Raw genomic sequence first — 26766 nt, 5'->3', positions numbered from 1 at the left:
CCGCTCCCCGGCCCGGCGCGGGTCCGTGACTGGCCGCTCTCCCCGGCCCGGCCCCGCGCTCTCTCCTGACTGGAGCGCTCCGGGCCCGGCGCAACCGCCCCCGCCCCCTCCTCGTGCGGCGGAGGCTGCCGGGGCGGCGGGGGCGCATGCGCAGTGTGGCGGCCGCCCTCGCACGGAGGAGCCGAGCGGTGCGGGCCGGGGCGGCGGGGCGGGGGGGCCGCGGCCTGGCGGGGCGGGCCCGGCCGGTGGCTGCCGTTGCCAACCCGCTGCGGTGCGGGGCGAGCGCCGCCATGCCCGGTAGGAACAAGTCGACGTCCAGCTACAGCCACCCGGAGCTGGCGGTGGGGCAGCAGGCCGGGGAGGGCAGCCGCGACGCCAGAGGCCGCTCGCCTCACGGGGAAGAGGAAGACCGCGGAGACAGCGCGTCCGGCCTCGGCGACCCCGACATCGTCAAGTCCCCCAGCGACCCCAAGCAGTATCGGTGAGGGCTGCCGGGCCGGCCCCCGCAGGCCTTTGGCCCGGGGAGGCTTAACGGGGGGTGGAGGGGAGGAGGAGCCGCTGCCGTTGAGGCCCGGGCCCCCCCCCCGGCGCGGCGGGGAGCCCCGGCTGCTGGAGGCTCCTCGTGGGGATCCGGGGAACTCGAGGCCTCGCGGTAGAAAGCAGAGAGTGGGGCTTCCCCGTTGTGCTTGTGCTGAAGATGGGCTGCCGGGTTTGTGTGCCCGGGCAGGAGGAGAAAACCAGTACTTGTTCACAGGCTCTGCTGTGGTGCCACGTTTGTGAGGCACAGCGATGTTGAACTGCCAGTTTGCAGCCCTGGTCTAGGGAGCTCCGTTCCAAAAGCGTTAAGCTGAAGTATGAAATGCAATTCCAGTACTGCAGAGCAGGTACCAATTTAAAAAAAGGCCGGTACTCTTCTCGTTTTAGATGAACTTCCGGTTTTTAGCACAAGTATGTCAGCATGTGGAGACAACAGTTATTTTTACACTGGTATTTTTTGTTTATTTTTGAGCAATCCCTGAGAAAGTCAGCTCACCTGCCCTGAGCACAGCCCACAGTGTCTGTGGCAGTGGGAGACTCAGCTGAGAACGGCCAGCTGCTCCAGGTGTGGATGCTGTAAGGCAGTCATTCTTGAAGGGATGCTATTATAACTTCTTCCTGCTAGGCAGAAGAGTATTCAGCCCTTTCTAGAGATGCTTGCTTTTATCTTTATTTGCTGTGGTGTCTAATCTGTGCAGCCCGTGGAGAATCTGCCTAAGCTTGTAACTGAGGTTTGGATTTGCAGTGACATTGGTTGACAGTGAAATTCCCTGCTGGCTGTGTGAAGAGGGTTGTGCCCATTGGCTTAGGGAGACACTTGCTCCCTCCCTTCTTGCCCTACTTCCTTGCTGCTCCTCTGGATCTCTGCCGGCCTCTCCTGCTGGCTTTCTTACTCATCCTACTTAGCAGGAGGTTTGTCTTCCTGCCGAGTTCATGGTTACAGAGACTGTCAGCTTGGGAAACTTCCCAAGTGATGAAGCTTAGGAAGTGCATTGGAAACCTTCACTGGCTGTATATTTTGGTGCTCAGGAACCTTCTCTGTATGTAGAGAGTTGGGGAGTGTGTTTGCTTATAGTGTAAGATAAACCAGTACCAACATCTTCATAAATTCTACTATCCACAGTTATTTTTTTTTTTTTCAATTGGAAGCAGAGTACCACATCTTTTCAGGCTGATTTCCACTTGTGGGAAGTGAGGCTTGCACAGAGCAGACACAAACATTATCTTTAGGAAGGAGAACTTCATTGTGACTGAAAGTAAAGCCTACCTGTGGCTGCTAACTCTATACCAGACCTCCTAAGGAAATGGCAGGTGATTTGATGATGCATGTACACTTTCTCCTCTGTGATGATGGATACTGCAGACCAGTCACAGGGAGGTTAGTGTGCCTTTGTGATGACAACAGTCTTAACTTAGTGGAAAATGCTGTATTTTATTTTCCCAAATACATTGAAAGCAAAACCAAAATAGTTCTGACTGAGTGCAGAGTGTGTTTTCAAAAGTGAGTTTGTTGAGACAAAAATTACTGTCATAATCGAAGTTGGGTTTGTTCATTAGAGCTATGAATGGGTAGTTACCTTTACCAAAATGTATGTTTTATTTAAATTCCTTGATATGTGAAATTTCATGGGCTTGTGTTGCTTGTTTGGGGTAATTTGGGAAATGAAAACATTTCTCCAAGAATTTACTATGCGTTGATGTGTGTTTCAATATTTATTTAACTGCTAAACAGTTATCATTGGTACAAGAAAGAACTTGGTGTCAAAGCAACCCTGTTTAAACTTGTCCAGGATGTTTAAATGCTATCGTTGAGAATCTGAATTTTATTTTATATTTAAGCCTTATTTGCATTGATCCTGTACAATCCTTCAGAAAAACAGTTGCACCGCTATACTTGCTTCTTTTTCTGCTTTGCACAATTTTATTTTTTGGTATTTTGCATACTAATTGATACTTATGTATTGATTACATTTGTCATTTTCCATTGGGCTGAAACATGGAAAAAGTAAAGAACACCTATGTCAGTTGGTGCCTCTGCTTAGTATAACCTGAACTGTTCCAGATCCTCCTGAAGTGAAATCTGATAACTTTCAACAGCAGTTGAGTGTGGTTGTTGCCTTGTGCTTTCTGTCCTAGTATGTAACACCCACAAGCCTGAAGATAGGGAATGTAAAGTTAGTGTCATCTGCTCCAGTAGTTTAATGGAGGTATTTGGAAAGGATCAGTGAGAGCTACTGGATACACCTGGCTGAACAGAATGATGGCAAATCCTCTTCTGGAAGAACACCACTGTTCTGTTCTCTGCTTTCCCTGCTTGGGAAGCCAGTGTTCTCTGTGGCCATGAAAACCTGAAAAAGACAGTCTGTATGCAGAGGTGAACATGATGATGGTTGTGCTGGGAGATGTGCTTAGCAGTGTTGACTTCTCACAGAATTATAGAATTGATTGAGTTAGAAGAGACCTTAAAGATCATCTAGTTCCTACCCCCTGCATGGGCAGAGGGACACCTCCCACTAGATGAGGTTGCTCAAAGTGCCATCTGATCTCTACTTTAGCACTTCCAGGGAGGGGGAATCCACAACTTCCCTGGGCCACCTGTTCGTGTCTCACCACCTGCACACTGAAGAATTTCTTCCTAATATCTAACCTAACTCTGCCCTCTTCCAGTTTAAAGCCATTACCCCTTATCCTGTCACTCCATGCCTGTGTAAAAAGTCCCTCACCAGCTTTCCTGTAGCCCCTTTAGACACTGGAAGATGCTCTGAGGTCTTCCCAGAGCCTTTGCTTCTCCAGGATGAACAAGCCCCAGCTCTCAGCCTGTTCCTGTCTCTTGCTCTGAGCTCTCCAGGGGCTGAGGTGTTCAGTGTATCTGTTTCCAGGAGCCCTGTTGTGCACTCACAAGTGCTACAAGTGCTGCAGCTGCATAAAGTAACAGATGTAGATGGCACTGACACTTGCAACTGTTCCAGACTTCTGGAGTGGTATGGATTATTAACTTTGTACCCAGACATGAGCTGGGATCTGGGACTAGCTGTGTACCTCTTGCAGTTAGTCATAGCATCTCTGTGACTTGCACACTATGTGCTGTAGTTTAAAATAATAAAAAGGCACTTATGCTTTTGCTGGGAGCAAATTTGTACTGCTCAGCAGTCCTGCAGCAAGCAAAACGAGCCTGGTAATGATTATGAAACCCTGGCTGTCAGTTCCTGTTGGATGAGTGGTCATAATTCATAAACAACTATTAAACATTTGCTCTCTAGCTTTTTTTGTGGACTTGATAGTCCAGGAAGTGGCTCTTCCTTTGTCTTGGAGCTGCTTAACTCTTGTCACAGTAACCCCCTTTCCTCAAAATGCATCCCCATGAAATTCAGATGGGAGAGAAGTACTCTTGAGTAGTTTGTTTCCAAGCTGGCCTGTGGTTTGCAAAGCCATAGCATGGGGCCTGCTGCTCTAGTAGAATGTGAAGCTTACACTGACTTAATAATTTGCATTGGACTGTTGATAATAACCCATGCTTTTATTGCTGGGAAGCATTGAAATTGCTTAATGGTAGCTGTGAACGCAACATGAGAAATTAATGTGAGAAACTTTGGAACCATGGAGTTGGAAAGACACAGTGTACCTTTCGTTTTTCTTTTGGGTACTTACCACAAAGCTTCAGCTGGAAATCTGCTTTGAAATTTCTGCTACATAATTATAACAGTGGCCACATGACAAAGTTCTGATCAGGTATAAACTTGCTATGTAACTCAGATGTTTCTGTGAGAGTGGGATGTGGCGATGGATTTGCTTTATACTAGCAGGTTTTTTTGCTGGATCAGATACCACCTGTCTATACCACACTTGTTCTTTGGTCGGATCAAGTATTTCTGGGTCCAGTATTCTTCCCTCTGCAGCTCAAGCTCCCAGAGGGTGCTCTGACTAATTTGACAAATTGTTACTGTCTGTCCTTGATCTGATGCAAAACGAATACTGCTCTGAGCTCTTGTTGCACAAAGCATTGGTGTTTGCAGTCCTCACCCTGCAAACCTATAGAATGGTGCAGGACAGAGGGCTTGTGGGGGTTTTTTAGTGCATATGTATGCACACACATATATAAACAATTATATGTACAGAAAACTCTGTGTATGTTGCTTCTTGATAGCAACAAAACCAACTCCCTGTGACATTTTTTATTAAATCTGCAGAGATCCGTCCTTTCTAACACATGCCTGCTGTGTCCATGGATCCCATTTAATATAAGGCATTGATCAAATAAAATGGAGTGTCTGGGGCTTATTTAGAGGCAAGGACTAAGATCTTAATTCTGCCACATAATATTTATTTCCAAGAGCCTGACAAGCATAAGAGGCTATTGAAGTTTGAGTTTGCCTGTTCTGAGTACACAGAGTTTTATCTGAGAGAGGGCTAGCAGCTTAAGTATTTCAGAGAGAGAAATGAAAGCCCAAATTGGTGTCCCTGCCCATATGGGGATGAGGCCTTCTGCTACTACCTTGAATTGCTTCTTTCTTACTCTAGAAGCTCTTGAATAGCCAAAGAGTGTTCTTACTTTCCCACTCTCAAACTACTCACCTTCTTAGCTGCTGTTAGATTTTATTTTGGAAATCTCAGTCAAAGAGCACAAAACTGCTGTGGGAAATGCAGAAATGTTTGCAATTCTGGAAATTTAGACTTGGGATTTCAGTGTGTTCATTGCAAATTAATTATTCTTTCAGGTATATCAAACTGCAGAATGGCTTATGTGCACTTTTGATTTCGGATTTGAATTACTTGGATGGTACCTCAGCTGCTTTATCTGAGGAAGAGGAGAATGAAGACGATGATGATGAATCTGAAGGCGAAAGTGATGAAGATGACGACTCTGGAGCTGAGATCGAAGATCATAGGGAAGGTTTTGATGATGAGGACTGTGATGAGGAGGATGGAGATGAGGACAGTGATGAAGATAATGATGATTTCAGTGGTAGTGACGACAGTGAGTTAGAAGAGCTAGCTGAAAAGGAAGATACAAGAAAGAGAGGCTGTACAGAGAAGCAGGTATGTACTTAAAGCTGTAGTTTGGAAAAATACATGGTGAACTTTTTTGTGCTCTGAAACCTTGTCATTAGGCATTCAGACTAGACCACCTTCTTATTGTGTCTGTCCTGATTGATTTATCTTTACTTCTGTTGTTTTCCTGAAGTGTTCCTTGAAGCAGTTTTGACTGAGTGTTGTATTTTCTCCAGTCTGCAGCAGCCCTCTGCATTGCTGTTGGCAGCTTCTCTGATCCCGAAGATCTGCCTGGGTTAGCACACTTCCTGGAGCACAGTATGTATCCTGTCTCATCTCCAGCTTCAGTTAAAAATTAATGCTGTCTAGCTCTGCGTTTTTATAGTATTTTAGTATCATGCTTGGTTTTAGCTATCCCAGAATTTAGTTAATTAAAAAAAAAAGTGATTTTTATAAAACTGATGCCTTAGTAAGGAACTTTTAATATGGGAGAAGATGTGTCATACCCTTTGACAGACTGTGTGTTCATGTGTATTTGTGGTCAGTCTTCTCCCACGTATCCTGTGATAGGATGAAAGGAAATGGCCTCAAGTTGCACCAGGGAGGTTCAGATTGGATATTAGGAAAAATTTCTTTACTGAAAGAGTGGCCAGGCATTGAAACAGGCTGCCCAGGGAAGTGGTGGAGTCCCCATACCTGGAGGCGTTCAGAAAATGTGTGGCCATAGCACTTCAGGACATGGTTTAGTTGGCACGATGGTGTTGGGTTGATTGTTGGACTTGATGATCTTAGAAGTCTTTTCCAACCTTAATGATTCTTTGTTCTCCATTAAACATGGGACGAAGCATGTTACCTATGGCTGTACAAACTAGGCTGGAGCTACAGACCGTTTTCTCTGCAGTAAAGGATGATGAATTAGTAATACAGGCACAGCAGACACGTGAAGTTCGTGACCAGATATATCTCATAATACTGCTTTTGACCACTTGAGGCCAAGCATGCCTAGAAAGGCAGTGTTGGTTCCAGTCTATTTGGGCCTGCTGCTAAAGGCAGCTTGACCATATGTTGGGCAGATGACATGGTCTGCTGCTCTTCAGTGGTTAGCCTCTATGTGTGAGCTGTGGTAATGCTGTGCTGAAGAGGGGTTGCTGTAGCTGAATTAGGAGCCACACATGAATGTCACCTTGGTAATTGTGCTGATTTTTATTGCAGTGGTTTTTATGGGCAGTTTGAAGTACCCAGCTGAGAACGGGTTTGATGCGTTTCTGAAGAAGCACGGGGGCAGTGACAACGCTTCCACGGACTGCGAGCGGACAGTCTTCCAGTTTGATGTGCAGAGGAAGTACTTCAAGGAAGCTCTTGATAGGTAACTGCAGCTAAACAGTGATCAGGAGTTAGTGACTGTGTGTGCCTCAGAAGCTCAGGTCTAGCCATTTAGTTCTTCGTTTTGGGGTGATTAAGGCTTTTGCTGAACTTCCAGAGACACTCGTACTAACACAGAGTATGTTGAATATAAGGAAAAGATGTTTTCCCTTTGGATATTTTACTGGTTTTTGCCTCTGTAGCTGCTGTGAGATTTCTTAGGATCCGTGTGTAAGTCTTAATGTACATTTTTTATTGTTTTACCACCCTTAAACTGGTAGCAGTAATGACAGGAGAAATCTTAAAACAGTGTGACAACTGCTCGGAGGGGAAGTGCTCCCAACATCCTAGTGACTCATCTCTTGAAATGTCTGTCCTGATATTGAGGTTTTTGAATTTTTTTTTTGTTGTTCCAAGTCTAATCTGTTGAAGTGAGTGGAAGGGCAGGGCACAGTCGAGTATGTATCTTTGTCAGAAAGCATTTAATTTGCTCTTTTGTGCTGTGGGATATGTTGGGACAACAGAGCTCCACCTTATGGCTTGGTTTCCTTCAGTGAGAGATGACTCGTTCATAGGGGCATGGCAGCTGAGTGTTCTTGGTGCTATAGAATCTCTCAGGAGGACATTAGAATCCACTGCAAACTTACTTTGATCAAAATACATTCATTCCTGTGATGACACCAAGAATAAATGTTTGCACATTTTACCAATTTTTTACCTATATTTTACTTTACTGGGCCAAAATCACCTTTCATTTGTGGATTAGTCCAGCTTTTGGATACTTGGAAGTGTGAAAGAATCAAAAAATGTAATTGCAGTCTGTCACAACACGTCACTTAGTGGAGACACAGAAAAAACCAGGGGTTCTGTAGGACAATGTCCCATACAAAGAAGATAAATTGGTGCTGCTGTTGCTGTTTCTGCTCATTCAAGCACTTGTGGATCTAAAGGAATGGAAAGACATCACCATTCAGTAATCTTTAGCTTCATGGGTCCTGTAGCCATAGAACTCTATCAAGAATGTATTATCTTAACCTTTTGCTTCAGCAACTTCAGTTCATCATTAAAAACACTCAACAAATAAAAATATTAGCTTCTCTGGCAGCCTCTGCAGAGTGTCCATTCACTGCAGACCTGTCCCTTTCCATTTCTGTGCTCTCTGTGGACACAGGAGAAGGGTTGTGTCTGGATGACTGCATTGACATTTCTAGTAGATAACACAATTATAATGGATATAAAAATGTATGTTTCATGACATAAATCAACAATGTGTTGCCTGGAGTTAGGAAGAAACTTCCTAATGAACAACTGAGGACTTCCTCAGAAGCATCTGATCCTGGTCCCTGTTAGAGCCAGGAACCAGACCAGGTGGATCAGCTGTCTGATCTGGTGTGATCATTCTTAGGATGTAAACGCAGATAATCCTGCACCCGTTAATATCATATCTTACTGTATCCAAACAAATTCATTCCCCCTTTGTGGAGCAGGAAGCCCTGACCTTTGGTTTTTGATGGTATCACAAAACTAGCTTTTATCTTTCCTTAACGCAGAATAGTCAAGAGTTACAGAATCTGTAGTGAGACAAGCAACTTTATAAACTAAAATAGAAATTGATGGGTTTAATTGCTGTTTTTTTTTTCCCTAGCTTAATAGACACTGAAGAAAAGTTATATTAATTTTTCTGTTTTGTAGGTGGGCACAATTCTTTATTCACCCACTGATGATCAGGGATGCAATAGACCGAGAAGTCGAGGCTGTAGACAGTGGTAAGTGAGAGTATCTTTCCTGTTTAGCCCATCTTATTAAGTGAAACCCCCTATTTTTAAACATTGTTTATTGGTTTCCATTTTGGACTACTCTTCTGAGCACTTCAGTCAAGTTCACCTAACTTAACAGAGAGATTAAATACTTCAGTGTAAATTTTGTGGGTATCAGTGGCTGTTAAGAGAAGGACTGAACCTAGTGCCATCACTCTCAGAGTTTACCATCTCACTTTTTGGAATAGGAATTAATAATTTCAAGTGGTTTGTCAGTAGCTGTGGATGCTCTTCAGTGAACAATACGCTGACAGCTCCAGCATAGCCCCGGTGGCTTTCTAGTTCTGTGTGAAGTTAATACAGTAAGTTGAGGTGATTGTACTTGTCTCCATATTCTGACATCTTCATAACTACAGGCTCTTCACAGAAGGAGATTGAAACAGGTGTAGAAGTGAATAGAGTGTTCAGTTGTTTTCTAATATGTAATTAATACCTTCAGACTGCCTATAAAACTTAACTGTTTTAGAAAAAAACTGTTACTGGCAGATACACTAACTGGTTGAATTATTTATTCCAAGTCTTCTTCATCTGTCTTCTGGCAAGGAAAAATTGGCAATTTGATCTTTAAATATAGAGAAGTGTCAATATAAACAAGGACCTGTGTCTGAGTTAAGGTGTGGTTTCTTCAACAGCTCAAGCCACTTTAGGCCTTCACTGGCACTGTCTGCATCATGCAGATCTTCTCCTGCCCTCATATGAACACTGCAGTGATGCACTGATGAGTAAACTATGCCAGCTTGATGAACTGGCTGCAGAATAACTCAGCCAAAATAATTTGTTTATGGCTCTACTGTGCATGTTTCTTATTGCCAGCAAAAATAGGAACGGGAAAATGCAGTTCAAGATGGTGAATTCTTAATTTTGGCAGAACCCCATATTTAGAGTAGTGTAAACTGATTGTAAGACTGCATTTTTGGGAACTGTCTTGCTCAGCTTTCCATTTCTTGTTTCATTAGTAGGTTACAAGTTGCTCTGTGTGATGTATGAAGCAGGCCTTGTTTTCCCCTGAAATCTAGCAGTTTGAAAGCATTCTGGTGGGACTGGCTGGGCTTGCCATGCTTCCCCTCCTTATCCCTTTCTTTACCTCTCAGCAAGGAGCTACATTTTTCCTCTTCTCTTGAGTTACATTAATTACTTTTGGCAAGTCCAGTTCCTTATCCTATTTCACTACTTCATCATACATTAAAACAAAACTACTCCAGGCTGCATTTGTGTGTCTCCTTTTCAGTTTGGTTGGAGCTTTTGCTTTTTGCTTTGTTTTGTGGGAACATGACCTCAAATTTTGATGCATGCCACTGCAAATACTTTTAATTAACAGAGTATCAACTAGCAAGACCCTCTGATGCAAACAGAAAGGAGATGCTGTTTGGGAGTCTTGCCAGGCCTGGACATCCTATGAAGAAATTTTTTTGGGGTAAGTTCTGAATTTATATTATAAAGTGGTGATAGTACTTAAACTTTTAACCACTTACAAGATATGCTAACGTGGACTTTCTTATCACAGCAAACACTAGCCTGGCTCAGAAGTATTAGAGCAATTATTATTCATTTTACAGTAAAATGTTTGGGAATAAAAGAAGCTCTCTGCTTCTTAGGATACTTCTCTTTCTGGTATTGATTTTTGCTGTGTTAAATCTGTGTAGTCATGTAACTTTCTGTTAATGTAAAGGTGGTGCTCTTTGAGTCATCTCTGTCTTGCTTAAGCTTGTCTTTTGCTGTTAAAATTTCCTGGAAAAATAAAATCTATATGGATTTGTGTCTAAGGAGGCTTTCAAAGTAAATAAGTCACTGTTGAACTTGCAAGTAGGCCTTCTCAGTCATGTGAGTGGAGCAGAAGGGAGTTTTATCCTTCCTCTCCTGGGCAATAGAGTCCTAGCTCCCTCACCCTTGTGATGCTGGTGACCATGTAAATTGCAGCTTTGACAAGTAAATTATTGTATGAAGTTCTGCAGTGACATGTACTGAGTATCATATTTTCCCCTCCTTTTCCTTCCCTGGTTCTGCAAGTCCCATTGGTGAGGCAAAGCACAATGAGCTGTGCAGTATACAGTGATAATGCAGGAGGACTTTGTCCTCCCTTGTCATAGAAATACCAATTGTCCATACTGTAGGAACTAGAAATGGAAAGATACTGTGTTTCAGTAAACATTCCTTTAACTCTGCATGTCTAGGAAGTATTTTTAAGGTGCTCACTGTGACTAGTCTCAGTGCCAGGGGAGGAAAAGAAATGCTGGGTGTATCTGGTCTGAGGTGTCTAGGTGAGTAACCACCTTTTTTTACAGGTAATGCAGAGACACTCAAGCATCAGCCTAAAATGAACAATATTGATACCTACACCAGACTGAGGGACTTCTGGCAGCGCCATTACTCTGCTCACTACATGACTTTAGTTGTTCAATCTAAAGGTAACATCAGTTGTTCCTTAAAAACAGGCTCCTTGCTGCTGTTGGTGTAGTGCTTTTGGCACCAGTCCTGATGTAGCCCAAGGTTTGAGTGGATTGTCTAGTCCTGCAGGAGGTATTTGTATGTAGATTTTAGCCTGGTTTCCAAAAGCATCTTGAGCAATTGTGCTCTGCTATTGTCATCCTGCCACTTTTTGAGAAACTTTTAACTGAAAACTTTCATTTCAGCAAAGAACTTCAGACCCACGGGTCGTTTCTGCTAAGAATAAAATAATTTCTTAAGGATGAGACCTGTGTGGAAAACTGCTCCCTGTGTACTGGACATAAAGGGATGGAGTGAGTCTAGCAAGTACCCGTGATTTTATAGATCCCTGACTTGCTAATTCCTTTTCACAGTCCCACCAGATACTGCTGGACTTAAAATCCCAGTTGTACTATCTGAGATTCCAGCAGTATGTACAAAACCAGAACAATGACCAAAGATACAGTTTAGAGGCTGTTAAGAATTGACTCAAACCAACAGCTTTGAAGCCTATCATTTAGAACTTTGCAATTTTACAATCCACTGACTTGCACCCTCTTTAAAATAACTGAACTGGTGAGATAAGATAAAGAATTTGTTTAAAAACTTCAGGAAAATACGTTTCTGGTTTTCTTTTTTTCTCTCCTTATTAGAAACACTGGATACATTGGAGAAGTGGGTGACAGAAATCTTCTCTGAGATCCCAAATAAGTAAGATTCTTTTGATGCCTAAAGGCATTACAAATTATAAAATTACCTGTTCTTAAAATGACCATTGTTACAGAACATCCCTTACTGGAGAAGCTAAGGAATTTAACAGTTGTTAATGAACATCCTTATCCAGAAAAAAAACATTGACAACTTTGGGGAATTAAAGACTGGTATTAATTGTTTCATTAATTATTTACCCTGCAAGCTGTGTGGTGCTGGCTCCCAGGACTGTTTGCTTAATAGGTACTGATACCTTGATTTGATGATATATCATTCAAACCTAGATTATAATTTTACATTTTTTATCTCTGCTTTATGTCAGAAATAATTAGCTGCAATTAAATTAAGACCATATCTTGAAGTTAAGAGTCATCCTTAGGGTGACAACTGGTTAGAACTTGATTTTTTAAAAAATAATTCACTCCAATATGCTCTCCAAAAGGGGGTTCTGCATAAGCTTTGCTGCCTTGAAAAGCATTTTATTTCCCTTTCATTTTCTGCTTTTGCAAGATGTTTATTTCTGTGGTTCATGGAAATGTGCTTGTGAAAGTCTAATGCCATTCAGAGACATGTTTGTCTCTCCCAGCCCCTTGTCCTTCTTCTTCCTCCTTCCCAGTAAGACAATCCAGCAGGATTCTGTGAATCCAGGGCTGACTCTGGAAGTTACTGTGCTTGGCTTTCCTTTCCCCTGTTAGGAAAGCAAGCTTTTCATGGCTGCTGCCTTGGGCAGAAGGAGAGGGAGGAGTTGTGGGGTGTCTGAACCTTGGGGGATGCTGTGTTCAAGGGCAGGCCACGCTGCCCTCCCCTGGGGCAGGGTGGGTGCTGCCTGCACCCTTTGTCAGGGTGTGCAGAGCTGTGGGTGCTGACGTCTTGTCATTGTCTCTGTGCAGCTTTGGGTCCTTGCCAGTAACATCAAACTTTAATTTTGCTTTTAAGTGGTTTACCCAAACCCAGCTTTGGCCATCTGACTCAGCCTTTTGACACCCCAGAATTTCACAAGCTTTACAGAGGTGAGTAAAATAGTTTTGTTTACATGTTTGGAATATCTAGCTTCATATTTTCTCTGTGTGAGCCAAACTGTTTGTAGAATAATTCTGCACAGTTCTGAATAACTTTTAACCATTCTTTCTGCATGACATAAGACTTCTTATCTGTGTCTAATCATGTGTATTTAGTAAATTTATTTGTGTTCAGTTGTTCCAATCAGGAAAGTTCATTCGTTGACCATCACTTGGGCACTTCCTCCACAAGAACAATATTACAGGTACACTTGTGCTGCATTTTACTTATGCCATGTTTATGTTTTGAATAATGTATTGACCTTCACAACAAACCAGAGGATCTCATTTATTTCTGTTACAGGTTCCTTTGGTTCAGCTAAGGGAACATTTTAAAAAATGAATTCAGCTGATGCAGATATGGTTCCTTTCATAAATTGAGTTAGTACACAGCTGATGTAATGTCACTCCTCACTGACTCAGATCAGTCATTATGTTCTGAACTCCCACATTTTTAACTTATTAGCCCAGGGCTGTCTGAAAATGCAAAACTTGCCATGAAGAAATATTTTAGTCATTTGTCTAGTGGTTTGAGTTCTTTCTGTGAAACATATTACCTCCTGGCATTTTAATCTCTCTCTAATTTGATTTTAGGGTGAAGCCTCTTCATTATATTTCCTGGCTGGTGGGACATGAAGGCAAAGGCAGTGTCCTTTCTTTCCTTAGGAAAAAGTAGGTATTTTAAAGTAGTTATTCAATACTTTGTTATCACTAAAATAAAGGCAAACTCTAGTTTGTGTGTATTTTCTTCTACATATAAAAAAGCAGGCCAAATCTGCCTTTTTGTATGATCATTTTGCAGTGATATTTTTAAAATTGATAATAGACCCACGTAAGAAATAAGTGGGTTTTGCTCTGTGATCTGTGGCTGATCTTTAGGAGATCTCCAAAAGATAACTGAGCTTTTTCACTTTTTTTCTCTTAAATTCTGGATCCTGAGGTTCACATCTTTATATGGGAAAAGCTTTGTGTGAACTGTAAATGGATTGAAAACCATTGAAGTAAAGCTACGATATACTAAGTGTAACTAAGCTCAAATAAAGCTGAAATTAGTAATTAATAAGTACCTTTAACTCTTCCATAGGTTTTGGGCTCTTGCATTATATGGAGGAAATGCTGAGACAGGATTTGAACAGAACTCCACTTACTCCATCTTCAGCATTTCTGTGACTTTGACTGATGAGGGTTACAAGCACTTCTACGAGGTAGGATTTACTGAAACTTGATTTTCTTACAATTTTCCTAAGGTCTGGAAAAATTAAGCTGTTCCTTGCTGTCTGCAGGTGGCCCATGTTGTGTTTCAGTATGTGAAGATGCTGCAGAAAAGAGGGCCAGATAAAAGGCAAGTGTTTGCCATGACATCAGGTATCTGTGAGATTGTCCTTCTCCATTAGCCTTTTATTTGTGGTGTTTGCTCCTTTTGTGGAGTTACTAGAGCATAAGCAGGGAGTCAGTAGAAAAGGTTGTCTGTGTGGGAAACAAATCAGTTTTAAAAAATTTTAAAATTATTTTGCTAAATGTTTATGCTTGGGTTTTTGTTTGATTTATTGTGGTCTAATTTCTAATTTTTGAAAGCTGGAGTAGTGTAGATGTTAGGTGCACTTCTGTTTGTATTTAAATATATTTGTTGAGCCAAGTCTGTGGAAGTCAGGACTGTGGTGTTCTGGTGTTACCCTTTATGTTACTTTGGTATCAGATCTTGACTCTTTTTAGTGAAGTCTCTTTCTGCCACCTGAGAAATGCCCTTTTGGGATGGAAGGGGATGTAATACTGGCTGCTATGGCTGGTACCTGAGTGAATCACTCAGCAAACCCTTGATGCCTTTCCTAGAAGACTGGGTTTTTTTGAGATTCTCAGTAAATGTTGTGGAATAATGGAGGAAATCCACTTTTATTCTCTTCTTCCTCCTTTACAGAATATGGGAAGAAATACAGAAGATTGAAGCTAATGAATTTCACTACCAGGAACAGGTATTCATCCACTGTTTTGTGTTGATCTAGGTAAAACAAAAAAGGGATTTATTTTTAGTTTTGAAACTCATTTTCATTAAAAGATCTTTTCAACCAAGAATAGATTATGCTTTAACAAGGCTATATTTTGCTGAAATAATTTGTGTTCTAGGCAGAGAAATATTGTGAATTTTTACTTAACACAATTAAGTGGGGTTTTTTTCATTCTCACCTGCCAGGTAAGCTCTTTTTCAGTTATAATCATGAGGCCCTTTTGTGTGTGAAGTTCTGCGCCCATGAATAGTGCTTGGCAAATCTTTTGGGACTTTTGCCCAATTTCACTTTATTTGAAGCTGTTTTGACACTGCTGATTCCTGGGCAGCAGGAACAGCCACCTAGTCTGTTGTGTGGAAGGTGTGGCTTGCTGGTGACCTGGCATGACAAAGGCTACAGTGCTTGTGTCCTCCCTGTCTGCTGTTAAATGTGGCTTTGTGGCAAGTCTTACTGAAACAGCAGTTAGCAAAAATCTTTATTCTTTTCATGAAAGAAAAAGAAGGGAACACAATTGAGATACCGTGAGAAGCCTCACTTCGTTGACATTCTTACTCTCACTACTTTTATCCATGTTCTGTTTCTCAGTTGGTAACTTGATTTTTTGGAATGGCACCAAAATTTTCTTTTGGGAGTCTTACACTGTTAAAGGGCAGGCTGTGCTTCCATGTCTGAAGAGGAGAATCTCCTCCTCTTCACACTGCACACCGTGGCAGAGAACTTAGGAGCAGAATCAGAGACACTCGTGCAGCAGCAGCACTTTCTTTGCTTGCTCTTTCTAGGTTCTGCATAATTATAAGTTTTGAATTGCAGAACTTGCTTGTGTTCCCTGGAGACAAGCAGTGCATTCTACTGGGTCTTTAACCTAATAGGCCTAATGACTAAACTGCATGCTCAAGGTTTGTCCTACAAAGATGATGTGTCTGCTGTTTCAGGATCTTCAGAGGAGTCCTGCCTTTAGATATGGTTATGAAATATGTTAGTTTAATAACTGAAACTAAATGTCATAACAAGCACAGCATGTAACTTACACTCAACATACCCCACCAGTCAAGCTCTTCTCAGAAGAGAAGATTGATATTTTAATATTTCTGATTATGTGGAAAAAAAAATTGTTTTTTTTGCTTGCAGACAGATCCAGTTGACTATGTGGAAAGCCTTTGTGAGAACATGCAGTTGTTTCCAAAGGAGGATTTTCTGACAGGAGACCAGCTCTTGTTTGAATACAAACCTGAGGTAAAAGTTCTTTGAAGTCTGATGACATGTTTTGCTGTAAGGAAAATATGGCTGTGCTGTATAATATGGGCATGTGTACAGGCAGTTGTAATGGTGCATGGCACAGGCACAGGTTTTGTATTAATTCAAACACTTTCTATTCAGAAAGCAAATCCTTTTTGTAAGTTGCTATGCCTTGTTCTTCCTGTGGTCAGATTGAGAAGTCTTTGCTGGTCCAGGCAGAGCCAGAGTTGCATTTAACCTGCAGTCTTATCTTGAACTTGTAGATCATTGCTGATGCCCTTAACCAGCTCAGTCCTCAGAGAGCCAACCTGGTTCTGCTCTCTGCTGCCAACGATGGCCTGTGTCACCTGAAGGAGAGGTGGTTTGGAACGCAGTACAGCGTGGAAGGTAAACGTCCTGGTTGGAGCCAGGATGAAGCCATTTTTCCTTTTACTGATTTTTTTTTTTTTTTCCAATTCCTTCAGCAAACTCTCTTTTAACTAGCAGTAAATGTTCCAGCTTGGCCTGATAACAAACACTGGAATGTTTATGCTCCTGCCAGGACTTCAAGATCACATCTTTGCCCTGCTGGCTCAGACACTACCGGGAGATCTAGGACCCTCCTGTAGGAGGCTGAGTTAGACAGACATTTATTTTATCATTAGTGTTTTAATTAAAGCTGTCTAGTTTAGTTTTCAATCCAGAGAGTCTCTCTCCTCATTCTCTCTCTCCTTCCCTACCTGGTGGGAGGGGATCAAGAGCATTGTTGTTGATCTTGAGTCAAATCATGACAGTAACACAAAGGCAGAAACTTAGTTAAGGTCTGGTTCATGCAGCAGAGATATTGAAAGGGTAACAACCCAAAATACAACCCCAGGGATGCAGGGAAATGAATCCTCAGTGCTGAACTGACCTCATCATTAGTCAAATACTGTGCCCTACTAAGTAGTTGTTCTTTCTTTGGTATCAGTTGGTTTCCACTCCCTAGTTTCCAATTGTTTTAGGAGGTAGGGCTGCCATTCAAGCCCTGAGCAGGGAAAAGAACACAAACAGTGGAGGACAGGGTGTGTTGGCAGCTGGATTACTAATGCAGGCAGGATTGATTTATTTTACTAGGACTGCTCTAGTCCTGCTCCAGGGGAGTTTGTAGCAAGGGATTTAGAAAGGGTCATGATGAACTAGGTGACAATAAGAACCTCTATTGTACTGCAAATCTTCATGGAAATAGTGAAGAGATGAGATGACTGCTCTAGGAAATAGGACAGCAGTGTGATAAGCATTTGGTAACTTAGTGCATTTCATGTTTTTTAATAGATATTGACAAGTACTGGAGTGATTTGTGGGCCAGTGACTTCGAGTTAAATCAGGATTTACACCTTCCAGAAGAAAACAAATACATAGGTAAGGCACCTGAGCATGAGTGAAATCTTTCCCTGATAAATTATTTGAGAATTTTCTGTGGTTTAGAAACAGTCTTAATTTTCATCTGTACACCAACCTGTTTTTTGAAAATTAAAAAATATGGGAGCTCTGCTCACCTGAAGTTTATTTAATTTAGAAGAACTAAGATCATATAGCCATGTGTGATCTTACAGAGCCATAACAAAGAAGGCTTTACACAGTTAACACAGATCTCCAGACACTCTAGAAGAGCAGTTTTGTTTACTTGGTCCTGCTGGTTTTGAAAACGTCTAAATACCTGGCTTTGTTGCAAAAAAACAAATGAAAATGGAATGTAACATCATTATTTCTGCACCTCTCCTGAGCCACTGTTCTGGTGTGGAGCTGAAAAACAAATGTAATTTGGATCCAGGAAAGCATTATCACATGTAGGTTAGCAAACTGGGAGGGGAAAATGTATTCTGTTGATAATTTTGAAGACTTCCGTGCGTGCAGTCTGGCTGTGTCATCCACTAACTTCTGGTTTTGGTTTGGCTTTTCTTCTTGTTAGCCACGGACTTCGCTCTGAAAGTTGCTGACTGCCCAGAGACAGAATATCCAGTCAAAACACTAAGCACACAACAAGGCTGCCTCTGGTACAGGAAGGATGATAAATTCAAAATCCCAAAAGGTAAATGCCTGAAGAATAGGAAGTCCCTGGAATGTATTTGAAGGCAAATAACCCATGATTGTGTTCACCATTTAAACTCGGCATTTACTGCCAGCTCTTCTGTGGTGCTTTTGATGTGTTCGTTAGCTACAGTGAAAGAGAAGCAGGTAAAACACCTTGCAGCAAAGGAACCCTGCTGATACCTCAGGTTGAGTGGAATCAGTGATACACTGACTTCTGAATGTCTGACTGTGGACACCATTTGGCAGCCACAATGTGATACTGAGACAAGGGCTTGAACATGAAGGAACAGCAATAAGAAAAGACTTGGAAGTCTGCTCTGCAGAAAGAGGAAAATGTATCTGAGACCATGGGGGAAAATAGATTTCTGCTTTCAAGCAGAATGTCACAGTTTTTTATGTCTGTTAAACAGATGTTTTGTGGAGTTTTCTTTTTTCTTTACATCATGTGAGTTAGTATTCTGCAAAGCACAGCTTTGTGTTTTCCCTTATTTGCTATTTTTAAGAGAAATTTTTTGAGTGAAAAAGAGAAGACATTTGACGACTTAATACAAGCAAAAATATATTCTTATAGATAAATGACCATATTCATTAGACTCAAAATGTGACCAAAGAATAACCCAATGGAAGTGTCTTTGACTTCAGAAAGCTGCCACTTTTTATACAATTGGTGATTTAAGTTTCTCTTTCCCCCCAGGTTATATTCGTTTCCATCTGATCTCTCCATTGATTCAGCAGTCTGCTGAGAAGTAAGGATTATTTGATTTGTGCTTATCTTGCAGAGTAACTAAATTCCCATACACAGTGGAAAATGATGAGGAGAGGTTAATTTTAAACTGGACTAGAATGAGGCTTCCTTCTCTCATGTTCTTACACTTCCCACCTGGTTTTATCTGTGGTCTGGGGAGAGTGGTTCAGCAGCAGACTGTGACAGAGCTCTGTAAGCTGGAATCTTATTCATTGCAAAGAGCAGCTGAATGTTAAAATAATTGCTAAGTAGTGTTGTGTGCTCTCTAGACCAAGGGAAACTTGCATTCTATATTTCCAGGTTTGTTGAAAATGTGTTTTTGAATCTCATTTTACTCGAGTATTCATTGCTGTTGGAGAACTTCTTGCATGTGTCATCAAATCCATTGGGCTTGCTTTTATTTTTCTTCTGTTCCTTCCTTTTTTATTTTTTTCATTCTTTTTAACCCTCTGCCCTTTTCTCCATCCAGCATCGTTTTATTTGATACATTTGTAAACATCCTTTCCCACAACCTCGGTGAACCTGCTTACGAAGCAGACGTTGCTCAGCTGGAGTACAAGCTGGTAGCTGGAGAGCACGGCTTGATCATTCGAGTGAAAGGATTCAATCATAAACTACCTGTAAGTACTGCTGTAGTGTCACTGTGCTGGTCAGCTGAAACAGGAAAAACTGGAATGTCTCACACAGAAATCTTGGGGTTACAGGCTGGGCTTGTTTCATCCAGGTGTGGAAACTCCCGTTGATTGAGGACACTGAGCTTATTTCATTCACTTTCTAAAAATGCTCTCCTTTTGAAACTGTGATTTGGGGTGGAGTTGTTTAGTGAAGAACATCTAACAGAACTGAGGAATGTGCTTTAGTGTTATCGTGATTAATTTTTAAATTATTTTTAAGTTATTGTTTTAATTTTAAATATTATGTAGGATTAAGTTTACATTGGGTCTTTAAAAAAAAATTACTTAAAACTGTTTTCTTTACAGCTTCTATTTCAGCTCATCATTGATTACTTGTCTGACTTCAGCTTTACTCCAGCAGTTTTTGAGATGATAACAGAGCAGCTGAAGAAAACATACTTCAACATCCTCATCAAGCCTGAGACGCTGGCCAAGTGAGTTCTGGGGGAGGGCAAGAGTGGCTGCCCTGCAAGTGTGGAGGTTGAGCTGGAGAGCTCAGGAATTGCTGCTCTGTTCACAGAGGCTTGTTCCAGGGTCTCCTTGTGGCTTAGAGAGCTCAAGCAGCTCTGCAGCCAGCAAACCAAACATGGGGGTCACCTCAGACATCCAGGTAGCTGCTGTTCTGAAGAGACCTGCAGCCACCAGCAGGTGCTGAGGGAGGGCAGGATCAACCCACAGCAATGCTCCTGGAGACCATCTCCCTGTCTCCAGTATGATCCTGAGTCAGAAGTGGGATCTCTTAGATGAAACAGCCTGTGGCTTTGTTTTCCTTCTTGCCTTGCAGGGATGTGCGTCTCCTGATTCTAGAACATGGCAGGTGGTCCATGATAGATAAATACCAGACGCTGATGAAGGGCCTTTCCGTTGAGGCGCTCTCGTCCTTCGTGCAGGCTTTCAAGTCACAGCTCTTTGTAGAGGGTCTGGTACAAGGAAACTTCACCAGCAGAGTAAGTGGAGCTTCAGTCCCTGACACACACTGGTACTTGTTAAAATCTGCTCTAACATGGTTGCTCAACTGCAGCCCTCCCCTGGAGCTGCCTCTCCCGTCCTGGCAGCCTGGGAGCTGCTGCTGCAGGGCAGCATCACCTCCAACTCAGGAGGGTGTGTCTGGATGAGCCACTGGGGTGTCCACAGTTGTCAACTTGAATAGAGGGTTGTTGGTTTTTTTCAGAAAGTTGGGGTTAAATTGCAAAGAGGGGAAAATGAGTTGGAAATATGCCTGTAGCCCCTGGTTTTTATTTGCTGTATTGATACATTTGAGATTGAGGAATTGCTGTGGTGGTGCTGCAGGAGGGGGCTTCCCTCAAAGTACATTTATCTGGGAAATCTAATTGCCTGCATGGTTTGATCAAGCCTCACTGAGGTCCAGTCATCTCCAGTCTTGTTAAACACCTGCAGTATTCATCAGTCTTCTACTTAGGGAGTAAGTCACACATAGTCCTGGCAGGCTTTTTAAAATGCGGTTGTGAAGGGGTTTAGCTCCATGTGCCCAGCTCACTGAGTGCCTGCATGTGCCATGGGAGAGAAACCTACAGTTAGAGGAGGATTTGTGCCAAGAATTTTGTCTTAGCTGGTGATGTTTGTCCTCAGACTGTTTAAAGCCTCCTAAAGAAAACATGCCAGTGTCCTTTGGGAGGTCAGATTCTCGTAATGTCACCTCTTCCCTCCTGAGCTGTGGGACAGGAGGCCTGAGAATCTGATCATGATTTGTTGACAACCCTTATTCAGAATGTTTTTATTGCTGCAGCCTCTGTGTGAGCTGAGCTGCTTTCACAGTGTGGCACATGCAACCTTCTCACTCCTACATCAGGTTGACTCGTTCTCTTACCTCCTTGCATTTCTTCCACTTAAAGAGTTGAAGGGTCTCCTTCCCAGAGCTCCAACTTCATGCACAAGAGCAAGGCCGTATCTCCTGTGTCCACCCTTTGCTTCTCTGGCTTCTCCTTCTGGAGCAGTCACAGTGCAAGAAGCTGCCTGGAGACTTTTTTCCTTTGCAGGGTGTTCTAGAGATCTCTGGAGGGACTTGGGATAAGGCGAGGGGACAGGGATGCAGGGGACAGGGATGCAGGTGGCTGGGCAGAGCTCAGCTGTTCTTGCTCTGGGGGTCACTTTCTCCAGCAGTGCCCTGCTGTGTGGCTGTGAATTGGGGTAATAATTCTCTTCTAAATAAAAATTTATGCTTTCTCTTCTAGGAAGCAAAGGATTTCCTGAATTATGTTGTTCAGTGAGTATCTCTTGATTCTTGCACCACTCATTATGTGGAAACTATATGAAGTTAAGATTCCTCTCTAGAGGAAGGGGTCAAGGTGGGAGTGATGTACAAATTCCCTTCTCCCCTCCTGGATATAGTGCTGCTGGTGTTGGCAGGAGGTGGCTGTTCAAGCAGGACATGGTTCTGGTTTGGAGAAGGGGAAAATCATGTCAGACTGAGGGTGTAAATACCTGGGAAAATAAGATGTAAGCAGGGGTGTGATGCTTTGCTGTCTGTGCTCCCTCCAGAAAGCTCCCGTTTGCTCCCCTGGCCCATCCCTGCCCCGTCCAGTTCCGGGTGGTGGATTTACCAAACACCCATCTGCTCTGTAAGGTGAAAACTCTCAACAAAGGTGATGCCAACTCAGAAGTGACAGTGTATTACCAGGTAAGGTGTGAGCTCAGGGCTGCTGTTCTGTTCCCTCTGGGAGCTGCTGATGTTATGGTTGTACTGATGTCACAGCCTGGGGAGCAGCCTCTGGGCAGAGATGTCAGGGAGTGCTGAAAACTCGTGTGAGCAATACACCCTGGGCACAAGGGGCTGAGCCCAGGTGGGCTCTCACAGCCTGTGGAGCTCCCTGAAAACAGTATCTTCCTCTCCCAGCTTGTGCTAGTGCTGGGTTTGTGTCTTGGTCATCTCCTGGTGCCCTCACAACTGATCTCACAGTCCTGGGCTGAGGCCCCTGTGGGAAACAAGAACTTCCCAGCTGTTCCTGCTGTTAATCTCAATTTAGTGCTGCAGCCCAGGCTGCAGCGTGTGCCACAGCTGTCACCTTGGTCTGAACTATAGCATTTAATGCCACTAAATCACCCTAAATTCTTCATTTTCTTTCTAGTCAGGTGCCAGGAACCTAAGGGAATATACCATGATGGAGCTGCTTGTGGTAAGTTAGTATTTGTGTCTCCCAAGTCATCCCAGTGAGTCTTCCCCGAAAAGACCGCTCGCAGCTAAGATAAGGCCACAGGGCTAGAAGGTACAAAGGGGACAGCATAGAATTACTGCTGATTAAACGTGCCAATGTTTGGGACAGGATCCCTGAGCTGCTGCAGTGATGGTCAGTATGGAAGGCTGAGACCTCTGTTAGCCCAGCAGGTGCAGCTGGAGCAGCAGCACCTCAGGTGTGTCCCACCCTGTGGTGACAGCTCTGCACAGGCCTGGGGTGGCTGCAGGGGAGCATCGCTCCTGCTGCAGCGCGTTTCTGCTCCATTTCAGATGCACATGGAGGAGCCCTGCTTTGACTTCCTGAGGACCAAGCAGACCCTTGGGTGAGTTGGCTGTAGAGGACACCTTCTCCACATCTGCTTTTGCTTCCCCCTAGTATTTTTACTCTGAAAACCCTACTAGCACAGTGACTTAATTCCTCAATTATTGCAATGGAAACAGCAACATCAAAAGGAAGAACAGCTGCCAACACAGGCTGCAGCCACGTTGCTTTTAAGTCCTGTAAGAATTGCATCTGTTACCAGTGTGTAACTCAAGTTATCCAGCAGCTCCATGTTGCCCAGGGCTGTTTTCACAGCAGCTCTGTCGTGTGTAGGAGCCTCCCTCAGAGACACCTTCTACCTCAGGAAACTGGAACAAACTTGTCACAGCTATAGCTCTGTCACCCTCATCAACTGGTGTGCAGGAACACAAAAGCAGATACTTTGCCAAGCTTAAAAGGATTTCCTAAAAATGAGAAAACACTGAAATGCAGTGATGCAGGAAATGAAGTCTATTGAGAATTTTTACCTGAGATTTTTTCTTTCTAAAGTACCAACATTTTTTTTAACTTCCAGCATGTCCTGTAAATGAAAATGTAATGGTGCTTGTGCAATTACTTTATTGTTCCCCCTCTTTTTATTTTTTCTTAGCTACCATGTGTACCCTACCTGCAGGAATACTTCTGGCATTCTTGGCTTCTCAGTCACAGTAGCAACCCAGGCAACTAAATACAAGTAAGTGGGTGCTGCGTGGTTAATGTTGGTCACCACTCACATGTCCTCTGCTGGAGGTGTCTTGTGGGGACAAGAGGAATCAGCTGGCTTGTGCAAAGCATCTCGGTAATGGCAGCTGTTGCTGTTATCTGAGTAAGAAGAGTTTCAGCACAGGAAATTTACAGCAACTGGTCTTAGAAAAGTGAAGCTTAACAAGGTGGGCAGTGGACCCTGCATGTATTCAGGCACTGAACATCTGAGCCTCATGGGATAGAGTGAGATACCAAATTAAGTGGTGTTTTTACACAACATCCAGCTGAGTAATTACTGAGAGAGTTTCACTTAATCTTCTACTTCTACTTGTGCTAGATCAGGTCACTGCTGACTTACTTGCTTTTGCTCTCATGTCAGAATTCACACCTGTTTCAGGCCATGGAGGTTTTGGGTTTTATTCCAGGAGGAGAGTGAGGGAAGAGCCCCAAGGGAATGTCAAGAGTAGTCCTTGGCCTCAGCTTGTGACACTGCTGGCAGTTGTGACAGTGACTGCAAAACAGCCAGTAGCCTTAGGCTGCTTTAAACTGCTGCAGTCCTGGCTGGCACAGGGAACAGCAATCCAAAGACTAAAGCATCCCAGTGCCCTTTTGAAGCTCTCCTGCCAGGAGAGCTCCATTGCCAAGTAAAGCCTGTGTAGCTGCTGTTCCAGTTCAGTTTCTGCAGACAGAACCATAGTGTGGTTTTGGCTGGGGCTAAGTGCAGGTGTTTGACCTGCCAAAGTTGAAGTGGTGTATGAAAAAATATGCAAATTATGCAAAATAATCCTGTGTTGGTAAAAGTTTAATTAGCAGAGTACTGCAGTCTTTAATTTTCATGTTTGGATGATGCTTCCATTATTGAGGTCTCTGTCATCTGTGAAGGTTTTTCATGTTTCATGTTATTTCCCTTCTTTTTTTGTCTTAAGCCATTAGAACATCACAGCTTGTGCAGGGCTTAGGACTGCAGTCAGGGTTCCTGCAAGCTCTAGGTCTTGGTGCTCAGTTATCTCAGTTATATGTGTTTGAACAATACTTAATATGGCTGAAAATCAAAGCACTGGTTTTATTCATTGATGCTAGGGAAGACAGAAAAGATGGTGTTCCCAGATGGCCCAAACCTTCCTTCATCATTTTGGGGGCTGTTCTCCTACTTTACCCTTCAGCAGTGTTTTGTTTTTTCTTTTGTTTTTCCTGCCTGATTTAATTTTTAAACTTTCTTTTAGTTCTGAACTGGTCGACATGAAAATAGAAGAGTTTCTTTCTTGCTTTGAAGAGAAAATCAAGCATTTAACTGAAGATGCTTTTAGCACCCAGGTAAAACTTAATCTTGAAAAGCTCTTCCTTGAACTGCTGAATGACACCTAATCTGGAGGATTTGGTTACATCTATCTGGTGTGTATTTCTGTCCAGAAGACCTGAAAGGACTCACTTTTCAATCCTGCCTCTTGTTCCCTTCTGCATTCTCCAAAGATTTGCTCTCTGGCTGTTCACAGTGAAGTTTGAGAGCAATGAGCTACCTTAATGTAGTTTGGGTTTTCTTTCAGCTTCAGTGAAGATGATAGCAAATTAAGGTAGTTTTCAATGCTGTGAAAATAATTGTTCTGTCTTTTTTCAAATGTAGGTTACAGCTTTGATAAAACTTAAAGAATGTGAAGACTCCCATCTTGGAGAAGAAGTAGACAGGAACTGGAATGAAGTTGTGACACAGCAGTATCTGTTTGACAGGCTGGCCCGTGAGGTGGGTGGTCCCTCCTTGTTCAGAGATGCCACATGGAACACTCAGGCACCCCTTTCTGCAGCAGTTTTAAATGCAAAGAATAGACAGGGGGATTAATACTCCTGGTGACAGCTGTCACCTTTTAAAACATGCTGCTTCTAAAAGGTTCTTTAGTGGCATATAGTTTCTAGAGCAGACATTTTTTTTTAATGTTTAAAATGACTTGGATCACCACTGTGCTGCTGCAGCCTCATTCCTGTGTGTTTCAGATTGAAGCTCTGAAGTCTGTCACAAAATCAGCCCTGGTCACCTGGTTCCAAGCTCACAGAAGCAACACAAAGAAAGTGCTCAGTGTCCACGTAAGTGTTTGTCAGCTCCATGTTGCCAGCATCTGAAATGCCAAGCTCTGATCATCTCAGAGAGGCCACAAAGGGGGTGGCAGAAGAACTGTAATTTTATATCCATATTACTGTTGTCTGCATTTTTCATTATTATTGTCATTTCAATTGCATTTAATTGTCAGGGCAAATGAACATTGAATGAGATGCAAATTTTAGAATCTTCGAGCCAAACTTCTTTTTTTGGTAACTTTTTTCCAGGTGGTTGGGTATGGAAAGCATGAAGGGGACTCAGAGGCTACAGGAGTCTCAGAAGTACGGAATTCTTCATCTGGTGAAATACCTCATCTTATTTTCTTGCCCCCATCTTCTTTTATGTCTGGTGTTACTTCCATCAAGGACATAAAAGCTTACACATCAACTCTGAATGTTCTCCCTTACCATAAAATATTAAAATAAAATTGCCATCTTGCCCCGCACCGATGAGTAACGCAGGTGTTTTCTGCAACGTAAGCATGACCAACCTCCTTGTATTAAAACAGGACTGTAGTGTTAGCTGGGACAAAGAGATGTCCAGTGAGATACTGAGGAGGCTTTCCTGAAGTAAGTTCCCATCAACCTTGCTCATTAATCTCCCAAGTTCATTAAGCACAGGCACAGCCCTGACTTGTAGCTGGACTGAAGGGAGAGTTCCACCCTCAGCAGGAAGATGACACATTCTCCACCTGTTTGTTCAGGCTCTCTTGTGCACCAATCCTGCCATCCTGGGCACTTGTTCACTAGCAGATCCAGCTCTTCCAAGAAAGCATTCTGCAGGTCTCCTGGAGGAGCTACAGAGGGGGGGAAAAGCCTAAGGCTTCAATCTCACTGTGCTTTCTGTTTTTTTTTCCTGTATGCACAACAT

At 42.8% G+C, this 26766-nt stretch overlaps 1 protein-coding gene across 1 annotated transcript; it reads left to right on the top strand.

Moving 5' to 3' along the window:
- The first annotated feature begins 142 nt into the window (after window positions 1–142).
- NRDC (nardilysin convertase) lies at window positions 143–26341 on the top strand. Its single transcript, XM_051625188.1, has 31 exons — window positions 143–481; window positions 5253–5574; window positions 5763–5844; window positions 6739–6892; window positions 8581–8654; window positions 10024–10119; window positions 10988–11110; window positions 11783–11840; window positions 12777–12850; window positions 13035–13104; window positions 13493–13570; window positions 13983–14103; window positions 14182–14240; window positions 14814–14868; window positions 16030–16134; window positions 16401–16524; window positions 17431–17517; window positions 18068–18187; window positions 18884–18935; window positions 19404–19554; window positions 19915–20042; window positions 20393–20555; window positions 21801–21832; window positions 22108–22246; window positions 22695–22742; window positions 23072–23124; window positions 23713–23796; window positions 25031–25121; window positions 25429–25545; window positions 25794–25883; window positions 26124–26341. Exons 1-31 carry the CDS (start codon window positions 147–149, stop codon window positions 26319–26321), a joined length of 3483 nt encoding a protein of 1160 aa, XP_051481148.1. The 5' UTR covers window positions 143–146; the 3' UTR covers window positions 26322–26341.
- Window positions 26342–26766: the final 425 nt, after the last annotated feature.

Source organism: Apus apus, chromosome 7 (genome assembly GCF_020740795.1).
Source record: "Apus apus isolate bApuApu2 chromosome 7, bApuApu2.pri.cur, whole genome shotgun sequence".
Classification (NCBI taxonomy): Eukaryota; Metazoa; Chordata; class Aves; order Apodiformes; family Apodidae; genus Apus; species Apus apus.
Note: the sequence above shows the minus strand (reverse complement) of the source record. Positions and strands in the feature narration are given on the sequence as shown.

What these genes read in the sequence shown, in the direction of transcription:
- NRDC (XM_051625188.1), top strand. Translation starts at nt 147, where the DNA reads ATGCGCAGTGTGGCGGCCGCCCTCGCACGGAGGAGCCGAGCGGTGCGG. An exon ending in ACCCAGGCAACTAAATACAA is followed by an intron (nt 23,797 to 25,030) that starts GTAAGTGGGTGC and finishes ACTTTCTTTTAG; the next exon opens with TTCTGAACTGGTCGACATGA. An exon ending in AGAAAGTGCTCAGTGTCCAC is followed by an intron (nt 25,884 to 26,123) that starts GTAAGTGTTTGT and finishes ACTTTTTTCCAG; the next exon opens with GTGGTTGGGTATGGAAAGCA.